The sequence below is a fragment of the Watersipora subatra genome, chromosome 6 (genome assembly GCF_963576615.1).
Source record: "Watersipora subatra chromosome 6, tzWatSuba1.1, whole genome shotgun sequence".
Classification (NCBI taxonomy): domain Eukaryota; kingdom Metazoa; phylum Bryozoa; class Gymnolaemata; order Cheilostomatida; family Watersiporidae; genus Watersipora; species Watersipora subatra.
This window is the reverse complement of record NC_088713.1, coordinates 35,361,364-35,379,102: the sequence shown is the minus strand read 5'-3', so window position 1 is coordinate 35,379,102 and position 17,739 is coordinate 35,361,364. Positions and strand designations below refer to the sequence as shown.

General features: G+C 35.5%; 1 protein-coding gene across 1 annotated transcript; it reads right to left on the bottom strand.

The window, feature by feature from the left end:
• Positions 1-1,004: 1,004 nt before the first annotated feature.
• On the bottom strand, positions 1,005-16,972 carry LOC137398847 (PDZ and LIM domain protein 3-like). The gene is made up of 4 exons (XM_068085020.1): positions 16,917-16,972; positions 13,303-13,411; positions 4,710-4,858; positions 1,005-1,421 (listed from the first exon to the last, which is right to left on the bottom strand). The coding sequence occupies exons 2-4, from the start codon at positions 13,399-13,401 to the stop codon at positions 1,184-1,186; spliced, it is 486 nt and encodes a 161-aa protein (XP_067941121.1). The 5' UTR covers positions 13,402-13,411; positions 16,917-16,972; the 3' UTR covers positions 1,005-1,183.
• Positions 16,973-17,739: the final 767 nt, after the last annotated feature.

Below are 17,739 nucleotides of genomic sequence, written 5' to 3'. Positions count from 1 at the left end.
GTTTTTTGAAAGTTCTTACTTTAAAAAAGTGAAGTTAAAAAAGTAAAATGCTTGAGCATTCATTAGTTATTTGCTAGAGTTTTTTGTAAGATAAAAGGACCACAGTTATAGTGCTATAGAGTTATAGCACTATAACTCTATAGCACTATAGCGCAGAGCTATTGAGTTTAGTACTCGCTACACAAAGGTTTGTCATTTCTTTTGATTTTGTTGTCAGCAATTGCAACTCTCACCTCGACTCCTGCAGCCATTTAAAAATGAAGTGAAATATATTATTTAGTAACAAATATCTGTTATATCTTTCCAGACAGGCTAAAAAGGTAAAGGCCCTTGCACATTGATGAACATCTCCTTCAGGAGTTTCCTTTTCTCAATAAAAAGGCAAACTAATTATATAGAAATGTTGTTAACATTGCTAAACATATGTAAAGAGTTGCTTTTTCATGTTCAATCAAGGTAGCATAACTACAATAATACCTCCATGAGACGAACAAAAGCAGGAGTTGTAACAATAAAAATGGTAGATTTTTATATTCAGTCTGGCTAATATTGTCTAGTTGTCAGGTCTTCCATCATTCTTTAAAATTCACTAATGTAGTATGCAACATATCACCCTACTTTTAGCAGGTTTTAAACCAAAAAACCTGCATATTGAGACTGGCTTTATCTAGATGTAGATTGTTTTAGGAATTGTCTCCCTTGCGTGTGGCTAATAAAAACTAATTACATTATCTTCATGTATTTTGTCTTTTTCTTTTTGTTCTAAACACGTTTATTGTTTTACTATTTTTTGCATATTTACTATTATTATTTTCATTTTATTTACCATTGTTTTTGTAATAGGCACTTTTCTTCAACTACATGTGAGTTATATTTTCAAGAGATTTTTCTCACTTGTCAGTATGAGTGCTTAACTATAAATGCTAATCTACTTGTAGAATTTAAAGACAGTGAATTGAAAATTAAACAGCCAACCACTGAGCGTATGTGACTGTGTAATGTGGCAAATATCATATATTGTAAAGTAGTGTGCAACTAATTCTAAATAAATTCTGTATATACTTAAAAACTATGTATGCGGAAAATTATTTATAAAATATAGCATCAGCATAGACTTATTTGTTATCATTCGATCTACAAATACAATTTATCAAAAGAATAAGTTAGGTAGGTCAGAGTAGGATTAGTAATAACTATTATAATGCACACTTGGTGCTGGTTGATTTTGCATCGGCACATTTACTGGCCACGGGTAACCAGTAGTCGGCCCGCTAGGAGCGGGTCCATATCCATTGATTGTCGGGCTATATCCAACTGGACTATGAGCACTCATACCCATAGCTTGTTGTACCTGCTGTGCTCTCTGCACATTGAATCTGATTGGACCATCGGGTCTGTAGCTAGCTAGTGGATCATCTCCCCTGGCAATAACAAAGATGTACCAGTTAACAAATATGATGTGAGTTATACACTATTATAAATTTTATTCTTGAGAGGAAAAAGTAAATTATGAACACATGATCTTTATTCTGTTTTCACAAACAAAATAATAAATAAAATCTAAATAATTTATAAATTAATAAATTTAATTGAATTAATTGATTAATTTATTTGAATTAATTTAATTGATTAATAAATGCATCTCAAAAACGTTTTTTTAATACTTTCACTGCTAAGCCAACAAGTTCTTTCAATTTAAGATGTAAAATTTGACCAGATATTGCACTCCACATCAAAAGTAGCTCCTAACATTCAAATTGCCCAAAACTTTACAATTTTGCAAGATAAAAGTGGAGAAACATAAAAAAATTAAAAATAAGACACAAGAAATAATAGATTTATAAGCTTTATAGCACTAGGCTAAAAGTTCAGTCAATGATTGAGATCTTTGGTTGAACTTGCCTTGATTGGGAATTGAACCACAAGCCTACGGTTTGCAAGTCAGTCATTTAGACTACCAAGTCACACCTGCTCTTGAAACTGGTAAAGTAATTATCAATCAAAAGAGATATTTCTCTTTTCTTAATGAATATGTAAAAAACTAAATAAATGCTTATAATTAATCATTTCCAATAAATACTTTTTCTTTACTTTATTATGTCTATTCAGTATCCATAGAGAATCTTAGAAACAGTCAGGAGAACTCAGGTAGTGAATATTAATTTAGGTCCCTCCAAAGCCATAGTTGGAGGTTGAAAAAGATATTACATGAGAATCTAAAATCTCCAAAGCCATAGTTGGAGGTTGAAAAAAATATTACATTGTACAGGATTCAAACCCACAACACCCAGCTTGATTACCTGCCCTATACATTAACCTTACAGAATTTTGGAATAATTGCGCATATACTAATTCTCTATGCTTTCTTGGCAAATAAAAGGCATAGGTTAGCATGAGCTTATCTTATACATACATGTATTTGTATATTTCATTGTCTAAACATAATACTATATTTAATAATATACTATAAAATACAAATATATTTTTATTACATTCATATATTATTAAATATAATGATGTATTGTATTTAATAATATATTTCATTAATATATTTAATTAAATATATGTAATATATTTAATTAAATATATGTTTATATATTTAATTAAATATATTATGTACATTTCATTGTCTTGACACTCATTAATTTTTTTAATGGCTCTTTATGCTGTTTTGAGAACTTTTGAAACGATATGTTAAAACTAGAAATTCCCCTGTCATACAGCCCACGACCTGATAATGGAATAAGTAAGTGATAATGGAAAAAAGAAATGGTAGTGCTGGTTGTTGAAAAAGTAGTTGTCAGCAGGAATTGACAGAGTATAGTGTAAATGAGAGTTGTTCGAGATGACATAAAATAAATTTGAGGGAGCACGACTTCAAAAAGGAAATTCTAGTAATCTAGGAATTTGACAGGGGAACTTGTTGGCACGTATGACATAGTTATATTTGAGCATTGTATGTAATGAAATGTTTCTCATCACATCCTGTACACGTGAGCTGTGATATGTTGTCAAGTCTGTCTAAAAAGTTGTTACGCAGTTCTTGAAAACCAGGACAATCTAAAGATTGAAAATGAGGAATGTGATGAAGGGGGCAGCATTGGGAAGAGCAATATTTTTTATGTGCAATATTTTCATGGTCAATGATGACCATAAAATTATGATCATCATCTGGAAACAAAGGAGCTGCCAAGTCCATGTCATTTACATCGCCTACAATATCTAAAGAATTCTCTGAATCAGATGAGTTGTTGTTATTAATTTGAGTAGCATGTTGTTGAACATTAGCATTCGATGTTGATGGTTGCTGTGAGGACTTTCTATTTATCCTCCTTTTGAGCTGTACTAATTGAGAGACACATGGATGGCCATTGCGTCAGCCACAACGTAGTGTTCTGAGAAGTTGTATGTCCATAGCAGTTGTCAAGTTGTTTTGAAATTAAATTCAAAAAGTCAATTATGCAAAACAAAAGGTTGTAAAAAATTCACACCTATTCTACTACTAGTGTATCTCAAACCTATGTTTTACAACAATAAAATGAATATTAATTAAAGCTGTAGGCCTAACCTACTATAATGTATGTAATTTAACAACAGCAATAAGGAAATATGTTTATTATAACTCTGAAATGCAAAATTAGAAGTAAAATGGCAAACTACTGTGTACTATACACAGTTTGAAAGTTGGTTGTGTTGAATGTAGAATGGTTTTGATAGCGATCTAGCAGAGAGCATGTATGAGTGTTCACACGTCTTGAAGTTTTCTGCAAACTGGAGCAAAATAAAACAAATGTCTTTGTCATAAAGGGGCGTTGTAGTTCGGCCCTAGCTTGTACATAAGATGTAAAGAATTTTGGCTAACGTTTTAAGTAAACCTTCGATAATTGGGAAAAACATAGGCTGATAGACTATGTACCGCAATTTCGTACCTGTAAATCGGTCTACGCCTCAAACGGTCTACGCGTATTACAGAGCCATTGAGTGTAATTACACTCAGTGGCTCTGGCTTATTACAGAAACCTTTAAACAAATAAATTCAAATAATTATTCTTATGATAATTTTATAAAATCAAATAATTATTTTTATAATTAAATATTTTTGAAGATATTAAAAACGGAAAAATATTAGAAACCTTCAGCAATTAGACAATGCTATAGACTGGTGAAATGAGCCATTTTTCTCATGAAATGCACCTTTCTTAATAGTTCTACTATCTGTCGCAAGGCTTTATTGGCGTATAGTTGGCCGGTCTTAATTTTGATTAGAAAAGCTTGTCAAGTTTTTTATTGCGAATTTCGGCCAAATTAATCTGTCTGTTTGTGTATAATTCGATCAGATGGGTAAGTTTTAGGGTATTGTCAACAATTTTCAAAGACTTGGTAACATATTTAAATAGGTTTATAGTTGTTTTGTATCGTTATTATACTTAAACGACTTCATTGAAAAATGATTAAACTTGTTGATGAGATTTCGGTAAAAGGGTTTGCGACGGCGTTGATGAATTATTTTCATGAGTTGTGTGCACATGCATTTATCATAAATCTCTCAAACAATCGCTCCGCTCGTGTTTGATCGTAGGATTATTTTAAAAGTCAAGTAATGAAGCTTCTTCGCCTCTGCGTTCCAGGTTCAAAAGTTTCTATGCTGAGATGACTGTAGGTAGTTGTTTGACTGTATTCTCGAAGATTGCAACATTTTCCAAACAAACCTTCGAATAGTCAGTGACAGGCGGTCACCGCTGTTCTTGATCATCTGCTCCGCCTCCTTGTGACTCATCTCCTTAGTGTTCACATTGTTGATGACTAATATCTCATCATTGGCTCTGAGGCTACGACCGGCAGGTGATCCAGGAGTTACCTGCAATGTATAAATAAGCACTGCTAAACAGGACTAGTGTCCCGAAGGATCTGTGAGAGGTGAAAGGTAAGATTTAGTATATCATTTTGGTAGTTGGTAGTTGGTAGTTGGTAGTTGGTAGTTGGTAGTTGGTAGTTGGTAGTTGGTAGTTGGTAGTTGGTAGTTGGTAGTTGGTAGTTGGTAGTTGGTAGTTGGTAGTTGGTAGTTGGTAGTTGGTAGTTGGTAGTTGGTAGTTGGTAGTTGGTAGTTGGTAGTTGGTAGTTGGTAGTTGGTAGTTGGTAGTTGGTAGTTGGTAGTTGGTAGTTGGTAGTTGGTAGTTGGTAGTTGGTAGTTGGTAGTTGGTAGTTGGTAGTTGGTAGTTGGTAGTTGGTAGTTGGTAGTTGGTAGTTGGTAGTTGGTAGTTGGTAGTTGGTAGTTGGTAGTTGGTAGTTGGTAGTTGGTAGTTGGTAGTTGGTAGTTGGTAGTTGGTAGTTGGTAGTTGGTAGTTGGTAGTTGGTAGTTGGTAGTTGGTAGTTGGTAGTTGGTAGTTGGTAGTTGGTAGTTGGTAGTTGGTAGTTGGTAGTTGGTAGTTGGTAGTTGGTAGTTGGTAGTTGGTAGTTGGTAGTTGGTAGTTGGTAGTTGGTAGTTGGTAGTTGGTAGTTGGTAGTTGGTAGTTGGTAGTTGGTAGTTGGTAGTTGGTAGTTGGTAGTTGGTAGTTGGTAGTTGGTAGTTGGTAGTTGGTAGTTGGTAGTTGGTAGTTGGTAGTTGGTAGTTGGTAGTTGGTAGTTGGTAGTTGGTAGTTGGTAGTTGGTAGTTGGTAGTTGGTAGTTGGTAGTTGGTAGTTGGTAGTTGGTAGTTGGTATGGTCAACTGTAATACATTCTTATCTAATTAAAGGTGAACCTGTACAAAGTTTGATTAGATTTAATCAGAAGGTATTGATTGATTGATTGGTATTGATTACCATTTGCGGTTATTTTTTATGTTTGAGGTGGTCTCGAGATGTTTCAAGTTTAAAGTAAAAAAAATCTGATTGGGGTTCAAATGCTCAGATCAAGCAAAAGTTTGATTATGGCATTTATAGTTGTAGAAAGACCGACAGACTATAGACGCATTATGCTGCAATTTGATTGCAATAGCCGATATCAACTATAGCAACTAGTGACTTCATTTTACACTTATTTTTCTTCTGAGCATTTTAACCGCGATCAAGTTTTATAGATTTTAATCTTGAAACATCTCTGCAGTCAGTTAACCATAAACATCAAAAACAATTACAAATAATAAAAAAATATTGATACTTTCTGATAAAATTTACCAAAACATTTGGGAGTTCAATTTTAAACTTGTTTTTATAGTTCCTCTAATATTAGTTGTATAAAGATCTGACATCACAAAACTGTTTTTTGTTCAATCAATCGAGTCTTTTGAAGTTTTTTTTAGATTTGCTGTTTTTGCATAACAAAATATTTAAATTTGGAGTTGTCCTCTTAATGTTGCTTTCAAAAATGTGTGACTGACGTGGTAATCATTCTGTCAAAGACCAGCAAACTATTCTAATAAAATATCTCTAAAAACTGTTCCTTGTTTAACTTATTTAATTTGTTTAACTTCTGGTTCCCTGTGTGAATGACAAAATATAGAAAAACATTTATCTAGGAATTACGTATGTGAAAATAATTGGTCTTATGTATGCCAATAACCTTATGTTGTCTACTAATTGCTGTTTCGAAAATAATTATGTGACTGGCGCAGCAATAACTCTATGGAAGACCTTCAACGCAACATTCCAAGCCTTCACTGAACATGTTTTAGTAAGGTCAGCGCTCAGTTATTATAGCCTTGAAACATTTATAAAGATCTCAGGCTATGACTTTTCAGTGTATAGTTCCACAAGCGCTTATCAACTTTCATTGAAGTACACTTATATCAGTTATCATGTATGATTGTGTACAACCATCAAGGCAAAATCTGCTGTATTTGTACTAATACTGTGAAAGATGCAGAGTTAAATATAAACTATTCAGATTTTAATAGAGTACACTTGACAATATTAGAATAATTACGACAGGTTTTGCTTGGATTGAATACACACAGATATGCAATAACCGAGTAAAGTCAGGACCATGTACTTATGTTGATGCATTATTAAAAACTGTAGCCTGAGGTCTTCATAAATAGTTTAATGTTTTCAGTCTAAGATAACAGAATGCGCAGTTGCTTTTTAGCAAACATGTTCAATGTTTGCTAAATAATGTCTAATCGAATTCACTTGTGAATCACCCCTAAAGTAATTAGAGTGACAGTGAAGGTGAGTATTATGCCTATGAATATGCAGTGGACTATGCACCTATGAAAATATAATATGATATATACCCTAGGACACTTATGTATTTGTCTCATCTAACTTTCGCGTTTTCGCGGAGTCACCTCTCGCAAAAGTTTCATGTGCGAAACTAAACTATCATAACGAACGGGCGCAAACGCGAAAGTAAATAGCTTTGTTCATTGATAGTCCAAGAAACAAATGGCAGCAAGCGATCAATTTGCATTATCGACCTCGCCCACATCATTCTACCTGCGGTTCACAATTACAAACTAGTCCCAAATTGAAATTTCTTCTTATCAATGAACTGAACCTGAATAATCTAATTATTTTTGTTCCACTACATTTATTTTCACATCACTATATTTTTGCACTCATCAGAGCTGCGAAATTAAGTTGCAGCAAAATTTCACTCTGTATTCTACTCCCGAAACTATATACTAGCGAAGTATAAGTGTCCTAGGGTAAGACAATAGTATAGGCAGGAAGTCAACTCTCGTTGGTAATGGGATTTATGTCCCTTGCTCTGAGCTGCACCGATGAGGCTTCAATAGCCGAAACAGTACTGTCTGTAGCATGAGTATATGCTCCCTCACTTCGGTTTGGTTGAGCACTCTGTGAGAGGTGCGGCACTATTAGCCTTTGTGCAAAGCTCATCACTTTTGTGAATTGAGCACCCTGGTGCCAGCACATTGACTTTCTTAAAGTCAGTGAGGCAACCTAGTGGTTTCATGGCAGGAAGTCAACTCTAATGGGATTTATGTCCCTTGCCTAAACTCTGAGCTGCACTGATGAGGCTTCAATAGCCGAAACAGTACTGTCTGTAGCATAAGACAATAATATAAAAACTTGTAATAAATCATTGTAAACAATTTTTTTTGTAATTCTTATACGTGCCTCTTTAAAGTACGCTAAGGGATTTGGAGGGCACCTGAAAAGCACTCATGGGTAAGTATTAATTTTACAGTCAACATCAGTTTACTATATTTACTATAAGCTGTGTCTGTCTGTCTGTCTGTCCGAAGCTACGGATGTTGAAAAAAAAATTGCATTACATAGACATCAAACCAATGACTATTACGTTGTGCTGAACACTACCATGTGTACTATACTCTCATCTTTCATTGTTTAGAATAACTGTGCACATACTTATTTCCTATGCTCTGTTTGCATACCTGACGATCTCTCATGGCCGACCTTATACTAGTATAAATAATGCAGCTGTTGCTCCTATTTTGCATGTAGAGTTAACCATTCCTATCTCACTGGTTTCAGTTTGAAGATCCGTGATTTTAATTGGTCAATTATATCTTTATTTACATTTTTACTTTGCTTAATTGTTTATAGCAAACCATTAACTATTTTTAGCTTTTTAACTGATCTCTATTATTTTGAAATAGCTTAAAAATTCAATGATAGCCTCAGCTCAAATCTTGTTTGGTTTTCAGCGATCTTATTATTCTGTTTTGAATTTTAACAACTCTTTTGCTCCGTACAAATATGGCAAATAAGGGATTTTTCCACAAATTTTATTATATCGCTAAGATATAAAATTGGCTAAATAATTTAGCTTGTTGAAAATACTTTAAGCAGAGGTGTATCAGCGGTAAAAAGCAGAGGTGTATCTGGAAATTGATTTGCTTCAAAAGTGTACGAATGATTTTAAAAACTGTTGCAAGTGTACAAAAACTAGTGCCCTGCCAGACAGGCGTGCTATGAGAGATTGTCAGGAATGCAAATGATGCACAGAGAATTAGTATATGCACAATTTTTCCCAACTTCTGTAAAACGAATCATTGGGGGTCTACGAAGTTGAAGGCTGGCTGTTGAAATCTTTTGTAAAGCAATATTCCCTCATCCAACTTCGGCTTCAAGACAGACAGACAGACAGACAGACAGACTGACAGATGGACGGACAGACAGACACAGTTATTATAGTAAAGAAAGCTACATGTAGGTCACAAAATTTCTACATAAAGATTAAAACCATCCATAATACAGAAAAAAATTTAATTACTCCAAGTTGAAAACTCTGGTAGACAACTAAAAATCCAAGACGTCGAAAAGCTGGCCTTGCACTAGAGAGCATAGTTACTTGTCGGTATGAACACTATTTGTGTTTATATAGACAAGAGCAGTGTTCGTCTGTCTGTCATACTTGTTGGTATGAACACTATTTGTGTTTATACCGACAAGAGCAGTGTTCGTCTGTCTGTCATACTTGTTGGTATGAACACTATTTGTATTTCACGAACAAACTCGGCTCTTATTATAGTAAAAAGATTATGCCACAAAATTATTATATAAAAAAATAAAACTTTCAATAATACAAAAAAAATTTTAAGTTACCAAAATCAAAAATTCTGGTAGGCAACTAAAAGTCGAAGACACCAAAAAGCTAGCCCTGCACAAGAGAGCATAGTTACTTGTCTGTATGCCAACACTACTTGTGCTGCTCACAGACCTACGCCTCACAGACGTACTCATATTATGCTGCTCATAAAGCAATAATACATCACAAGGCTGTTATTATTATAATAACCAGCTGATTATGATGAGAAAAGTTGGCTAATTGTGAACCTGATGTTAGAAACATACTGAGTTAATTGTTTAGTATAACATCTTGGTAATTGATATAACCAACTGCAATACATAGTTATGTAATTAAGTAGCCTCTATAGTAGTCTGAGCTAGTAGTTTGTATAAAGGGCCAGAATCAGATCAAAAACCTGATGAGATCATTTGAAGTTTCTTTAGTTTCCTTTTGTGTGCATGGCATAAGATCAAAAAATAGCTATCATGAAATTTAGTACGCAATAAAAATTTATCTGACGCGTATCTATGAGTTTGGAGTTGTCCTCTTCAGGCTTTTTTTAAATATGTACATGTGACTGACATAGTAAATATTCTATTGAAAGCTTGCAAAAAAACTCAAATCGAACGTCTCAAAAAACTGTTCCTTGTCTTTTGAGATGTTCAAAAAACAAGGGAACCAGAAAACAACTAGTTGAGTTTTTTCTGGCTGTTTTTTCTGTTTTTTCTGTTTTTTACTTAAAGGCAAGACAAAATATCTAAAAAGTGTTTATTATGGAATCAGGGACACGATAAGCATTTTTCTAATGTATATCAATAAACTCGTAGGTATCATCTATTTTCTGTTTTCAGGGAATATAATATATAACAATATAAATAAATAAAATTAAATATTAATTATTATAGTAATAATTATATTAAATATCTTTGAGTCCTTTTAATAATAAAAATTTTTAGCATTAACTGAACTCGTTTGTGATAAGGCTCAAAGTATTTGGCTATCATAAACTGAAAACATTAAAATATTTATTAGGATCTCGAGCTATGACTCACCGTATTTTTTCAAAAACTATGAAAAATGTATACTTTGGTTTAGCATCCCTCATGAGTCTACTAATAGTGTCCATCCTACTCATAGAGAAGATGAAACCATGGTTACGAATAAATAAATGCCTTAATTAAACGAACATAAAATAAGCGTTTCAATTCATCACTCAACTAGTCAAATTGTCAGTCTATGAGTAAAACTAAGTGTTTACTCATAGACTGACTTGTCAAGCTGCAGACATCACAAATCACAAAAACAGAATAATTAGAGTGCACTTCTCCTTGTTAAGCCTAGTTCCCATGTCGATTGCGAGACCCTGGCATTAATCTTGGGCAGCAAAACACTTGTGACGCTATAGGCATTACAACTTCCGTTCACATAAAGCTGCATCGCTAATAGTTGCATAAAAATGTTCGCTCGTCATGATGTTTTGATAATGCTGACCTTCACCTGTACGGTGCATTTCGGGAAGGTTTTGCCTGCGGCTCTTTGAAAATTTGGACAGCCGTAAACTCTTGCGTTGACCGCCAGGTACTACTGGCACATTTCACCGCTGATAGCCTGTGGTACTATCGCCGGTGCTTGTGGCGTTTATGGAAACCAGGCTTTAGCGCAAATCTGTCGACAAATAAAAACTGGTTAAGAGAAATAAACAGCATAAATAGTCCGCCATCTGGTTTGGTGCCAAAATGTTCTTGACAAAACATGAACCAGAATAAATTTCTCGATAATATAATATAAGTATTAAGTTAGCGATTAACTGAGCCACAGCCAAACTTTCATATCTAACCGGTAATTGAGTCCGATTGTGATAGCAGTTTTGATTGTTGAAACTGTCATAAGTATATGCAAAAACTTTTATAAAAATACATGGCATTATTTTTAACTGGTTCCAAAACTGCTATGGAGTTTTCAAATGACTATGTGTGGCACTAAAAATGATAATAAAAATGTTTTTATGTGACTTTTTATTATTTTACGTTACAAAACGGTCTACTTGGCACTTAATCTCGTGCCGAAAAAACAGGTTTTGTTTGGCAGGAGATAAAGTGATAAAAATATGTAAGTTGTCATACTCTAACTTACTCTAGACAGGTTAACCTTTTTAACATTATTTTTGTTTTTTATTTTTAATTTCTACTAACTGTCTTTTTTTTGCTTACGCAAGTGTGATATTTGAAAAAACTTCAAATTTGGTATGTTAAGATTCATTTTATATAAAGAGATAAACCTATATTTCAAATAAAGCCGCTCACACAAATCTTTTGTCATAATTATGTCAAAATATTCATTGTACATGTAGGCCTATATCTGATAGTAAGTGGAGTTGTTGACTGTAGTAGTTCACTAATAACTAAAGGTTTTGACTGTAGTTTTTCAGTAATTGCGAGAGGTTTCAACTGTAGTTATTCACTAATTACTAGAAATTTCAAATGTAGTTGTTCACTAATTACTAGAGGTTTGGAATGTACCAACTCTTAAGGTATGGCCACATGTGCCGATTCATTCGTTGGTTTCAACCAAAATCATGAAATGAACCAAAAACTCAGAATTATTCGACTGAAATTCGCAAAATTGTCAGACCTGTGCATACACACCGAAATCATTGGCAAAACACTTTTAATTGGCTAAACAAATTATTATCAAGCCCGATTTCAGCAGATTTCCCAATTGGTATAGTCCAAGACACACAATAAAAGTGCCAGTGCAATTCAACATAGTATGTACAATGCAACTGTTTAGATTGCGCTATTGTTTGTTTTTTATTGTTTGCACACAACGGCTACGAGTCATTTCTTTTTTAATAATAACAAGTTCTTTTAGCAACAAAAGTTCCATTGTAGAAAGAGTTGCCATCTTTACCGCAATCAAGTCATGGCATCGTATTTACTATGGCGAATTGCATTTGTACTTTTCTTGCGTGTCGGGTTATGTGCCTCGCACAACATAAAAGGCGAAAACTGCTAGAATCATGCTCGCTAGTAATTTGTTTAATTATCAAGTGATAATAACAAACTAGAATTATTGCTAGAAATTAATAAATCATTAAACTAGAATTATTAAGCTCTTCACAAGCTAGAATTATTGCTGAGCATCTGTGAGCTCAGGCTAGACTTTTGCATTTAGGTAGCTGCTGGTGAACACTCCTTGAGGTATAACCAAGCTATGAGGACAGCAATATTTTAATTCTAATTTTATAACATGTAACCCTTTAACAATCGTTTAAACTTTTTATGTTGTGTCATATTGAAGAATGAGAATTGAATTGAGAATAGAGAATGTTGTTTATATGAAAATATATACTTGTGGATATGAACACTATTATTATCATTGGTCAGCGTCATTCAGAGCAAATTATACCATGAGATAAAAATGAGCTGTATTATTTTATTCACACTTATAAATAACATCTGTAAAAATTCAACCTAAACTGAAAGCATGTCAAAGATGATTGGCAGCAGTTACATATAATCTTTATCAGCTGCTAATTACTTCATAAACAAACTCTTTGTGGAATCAAATTTTTGACAAAAGTTTCAACAACTTTTTTGAAGCTTCATATCTTCATGTATTTTAAACAACTCCATTTATGAAAGCACCAATATTGGAAACAAAAGTAGTCACCCTAAAATAACATACATGTACTAGATATTAGCTTGTAAACTAAAATTAAAAGTGATGCAAACATTTTTTTTAAAGCGTAGAGGTCAATGTACCCACTGAAGATATGTTTACTTAACATGCATAAAATATTTATCAGGCCTGATATCTTACAAACCTTTTTAACACCAAGTTGGGCTCGATACTCAACTCCCCCCTGCAACCGAAATCCCCAGGCTTGACCAGGTGAGCGGTATAAGTCACACGTCAAGTTCATTTCTTTCCACCTGCAGCAGACGTAATCAGCCAATTGGAGAAAATAACTGAACATAAGACAAGAAAGGTGCAGCATGTAAATATGATATAGGTTTTGTAATCTTGGCCGTGTACTATATATTAATACTGCAGGTAAAACATCATCATATTGCTGGTGTCAATAGTTTCTCTGTCAGCTATACTAGCTAAGTTTATTATGGTAAACAGTTTGTTAATTCTATTGATTATTCCACTTTTTGACTTTTGTAATCTTTAATAATTGCAGGTCACTTGTGCCAAAGAGCTTTAAATATTCACCATGAGGAGATAGAATTTTATAAGTTTGCTCTTATCTGTTAGTATTGATATGAGTCCTCTCTCCCTCTCTCCCTCCCTCTCTCCCTATCTCTCCCTCTCTCTCCTCTCTCCCTCTCTCACTTTCTCTCCTCTCTCCCTCCCTCTTTCTCCCCCCTCCCCTTTTTCTCGCCCTCTCTCCCTCTCCCTCCCTCTCTCTCTCCCTCTCTCCCTATCTCTCCCTCTCTTTCCTCTCTCCCTCCCTCTCTCCCTATCTCTCCCTCCCTCTCTCCCTATCTCTCCCTCTCTCTCCTCTCTCCCTCTCTCACTCTCTCTCCTCTCTCCCTCCCTCTTTCTCCCCCCCCCTTTTTCTCGCCCTCTCTCCCTCTCCCTCCCTCTCTCCCTCCCTCTCTCCCTATCTCTCCCTCTCTTTCCTCTCTCCCTCCCTCTCTTCCTATCTCTCCCTCCCTCTCTCCCTATCTCTCCCTCTCTCTCTCTCTCCTCTCTCCCTCTCTCACTCTCTCTCCTCTCTCCCTCCCTCTTTCTCCCCCCCCCTTTTTTCTCGCCCTCTCTCCCTCTCCCTCCCTCTCTCCCTCCCTCTCTCCCTATCTCTCCCTCTCTTTCCTCTCTCCCTCCCTCTCTTCCTATCTCTCCCTCCCTCTCTCCCTATCTCTCCCTCTCTCACTCTCTCTCCTCTCTCCCTCCCTCTTTCTCCCCCCCCCCCCCCTTTTTCTCGCCCTCTCTCCCTCTCCCTCCCTCTCTCCCTCCCTCTCTCCCTATCTCTCCCTCTCTTTCCTCTCTCCCTCTCTCTCTCTCCCTCCCTCTCTCTCCCTTTCTCTCCCTATCTCTCCCTCTCTCTCTCTCCTCTCTCCCTCTCTCACTCTCTCTCCTCTCTCCCTCCCTCTTTCTCCCCCCCCCCCTTTTTTCTCGCCCTCTCTCCCTCTCCCTCCCTCTCTCCCTCCCTCTCTCCCTATCTCTCCCTCTCTTTCCTCTCTCCCTCCCTCTCTTCCTATCTCTCCCTCCCTCTCTCCCTATCTCTCCCTCTCTTTCCTCTCTCCCTCTCTCTCTCTCCCTCCCTCTCTCTCCCTTTCTCTCCCTATCTCTCCCTCTCTCTCTCTCCTCTCTCCCTCTCTCACTCTCTCTCCTCTCTCCCTCCCTCTTTCTCCCCCCCCCTTTTTTCTCGCCCTCTCTCCCTCTCCCTCCCTCTCTCCCTCCCTCTCTCCCTATCTCTCCCTCTCTTTCCTCTCTCCCTCCCTCTCTTCCTATCTCTCCCTCCCTCTCTCCCTATCTCTCCCTCTCTCACTCTCTCTCCTCTCTCCCTCCCTCTTTCTCCCCCCCCCTTTTTCTCGCCCTCTCTCCCTCTCCCTCCCTCTCTCCCTCCCTCTCTCCCTATCTCTCCCTCTCTTTCCTCTCTCCCTCTCTTTCTCTCCCTCCCTCTCTCTCCCTTTCTCTCCCTCTCTCTTCCTCCCTTTCTCTTTCTCTCCCTCTCTCTCGCTCTCCCTCTCTCCATCTCTCTCTTTCTCTCTTTTTCTCTCTCTTCCTCGCTCCCTCTCTCTCTCTCCCTCTCTCTCTCTCCCTCTCTCCATCTCTCTCTTTCTCTCTTTTTCTCTCTCTTCCTCGCTCACTCTCTCTCTCCCTCTCTCCTTCCCTCAAAAATTAAAAAGGTACCAACAAATATTTCATTTGGCTTTGCACATTAAATGTAAAGGGTTTTTTAAAATGGGCTGGCAGCAGAAACATTATTACTACTACTGAATATTTGTATATGACAATTAATAATACGGTGTATTGCAGCACATACTAAAACTTTAGCGGTAAAATTACAATTACCTGTCGATATGTCAAAGTAGTAGAAATAATTACAGTTGAAATAAATAAACTGAAAATGAAAGCAAACAAAATCTTTGAAACTAGACAAGTAAACTTCCAGCTATCTTTTTAGCTAAGAGTCTATTGTGTGTTATGCAACCTGTTACTAACAGCTTTATTGCCATTGGCCTTTTGGTCAAAATTGTTTGCCTTCCTCTGTATTTCTCAATGAAATACCTACAAAGTCTATGAGACTATTCAGAGCTTAATAGTCTCCCACTGATGAAGCTTTGGAGCACATATTTAAGATAACAAAGTGTTTGAAATTATCCAGTGATTTCACCCAAACAAGAAAATAAAAGTTGCATGACACAAATAAAACTGGATATTTTTCTATCAGCTTCTAAGAAAGGAACATTTTCAATTTTACATGTAACTAAGCCCCTAGTACCTTGGTGTCAATTTGTGATGACTGTCTCAAGAGACAGTCATCACAGAATTCAGCCACAGATATCCCTCTTATAGCTAATAAAAACTAGCTTAGAAGAGCCATGATTCTACTTTTTTTGTTCTGAAAACATTCTAAGAACAAAATAATACAAAATCGGAACACTGAGCTACATTTTTCAAGTTTAGAATGGTTCTTGGAGTTAGTATCGGAGGTCTAACTATATTGTCTACTTAACGATGAACTTACACATACTTTATGTCGATTTTATTAGAAAGTATCGGTATTTTTTACCATTTGTAATTGTTTTTGATGTTTGAGGTGCTTCGATTGCTTGAAGGTTTTAATATTAAAAATGCTAAGACCTGATTGCCATTAAAATGTTCAGATCAATCCTTCGTTTTTTCGTGACGTTATTTTATTGTTGTCGGCCATCTTTATAGACAATTTTATCGTTAGAAACACAAAGCTTTTGCAATGATAATTTGAAAACAATGTTTTTGTTTGCAATTTTTTGATTATAGTATCAAAACAACACTTAAAAGTACTAATAAATAAAAAAAAACTATCATTTTCTACAAATATGGGGGCTTTTTCGTGAACGAGCGCATGTGCAAACGACTTGATGACGTCAAAAAAAACGATCAATTAAAAGTGTGATTATGCAAAGGGACTGACAGAATAAAGACGTGTAACACTGCAACTTGAACGCAATAGCCGATAACAACAATCGGGCATTAAAAACTAGTGATGCCAATTTGCAAGTCTTTTTCTTCTTAGTGTTTAACAGCAATCAAGTTTTATCAATTTTAATCTTGGAAACATCCTGGCAGTCAGATTACCTCAAGCAATCACTAATGATAAAAAATACGGATACTTTTGGATAAACTCTACCAAAATTTTGTGCAAGTTATTTTTAATTGCTCTATTTACTTTATTTTATTCTACTTTGCTCAAATATTTCCATAGAAGGTGTGAAGACTTACCTGTTGAAGGGAGAGGATCTCCAGTAAGTAGAGTGGTAAGTTAACGATATACAGCCGAGGCCTCTTATGTAAGTATCTGTGTTATTTGCCAGATAATTAGAAGGTTGAACATTCTAACGCTAATTGCATTAAACTATTGCATCATTCAGGTGGGGCTATCACTACTGTATAATCTCAACTAACTGCCTTAGTTGTTAAACTTGCAAGTTCATCGTTCTGTATGCATTAGTAAAGGAAAATTGTGTTTTTTTTAGTACGGTTAAGGCATGTATTTGTTGGAGCAAGCAAAATTTGCCACAAAAACAAACAATTTTCTATCTAGAAAAATATATAAAAAAATTAGTGATCCAATTTATTTTTCGTGAACGAGCAAAATTCATCGCCAAAGCCAATAACTTTAGATAAAACAATTTAAGTTTTACGCTTGCATTTCTTATCTTAGCTATCCTTTTTTTTCAGAGCAAGTTTTATTGGTAAGTTGACAAAACAAAATTGCAACGTTGTCTTTTGCATTGCATGAACGTTGTAAGGAGCTTTTAAATTTCCGACACATATGGCAGCTCATATGTTTTTTTTAATTATAGTCGCTTTAGTTTTATTTAGTTTTTTTCATTTAGTTTCATTTTAGTCGTTTTTAAATTTTGAATTTTTATTATTTTCAAAAAATATTGCGATAGTGTCTGGAGATGATTGGGTTATAAAAATGGCTGAGTCTGGGTTTGCTTCTACGCGCTGCATGGAAAAGATAGCCCAAATCTTGATAGAATAGGTGACATCGTTACATGTGACATTTGGATATCTAGGGCTACAGTAGCCTTAGATA

Coding starts and splice junctions, on each gene's coding strand:
- LOC137398847 (XM_068085020.1), bottom strand. CDS start 13,401: ATGAACTTGACGTGTGACTTATACCGCTCACCTGGTCAAGCCTGGGGA. Junction 4,859..13,302: donor CCCAACTTGGTGTTAAAAAG/GTTTGTAAGATA, acceptor TATACATTGCAG/GTAACTCCTGGATCACCTGC. Junction 1,422..4,709: donor CTGTCACTGACTATTCGAAG/GTTTGTTTGGAA, acceptor TGTTATTGCCAG/GGGAGATGATCCACTAGCTA.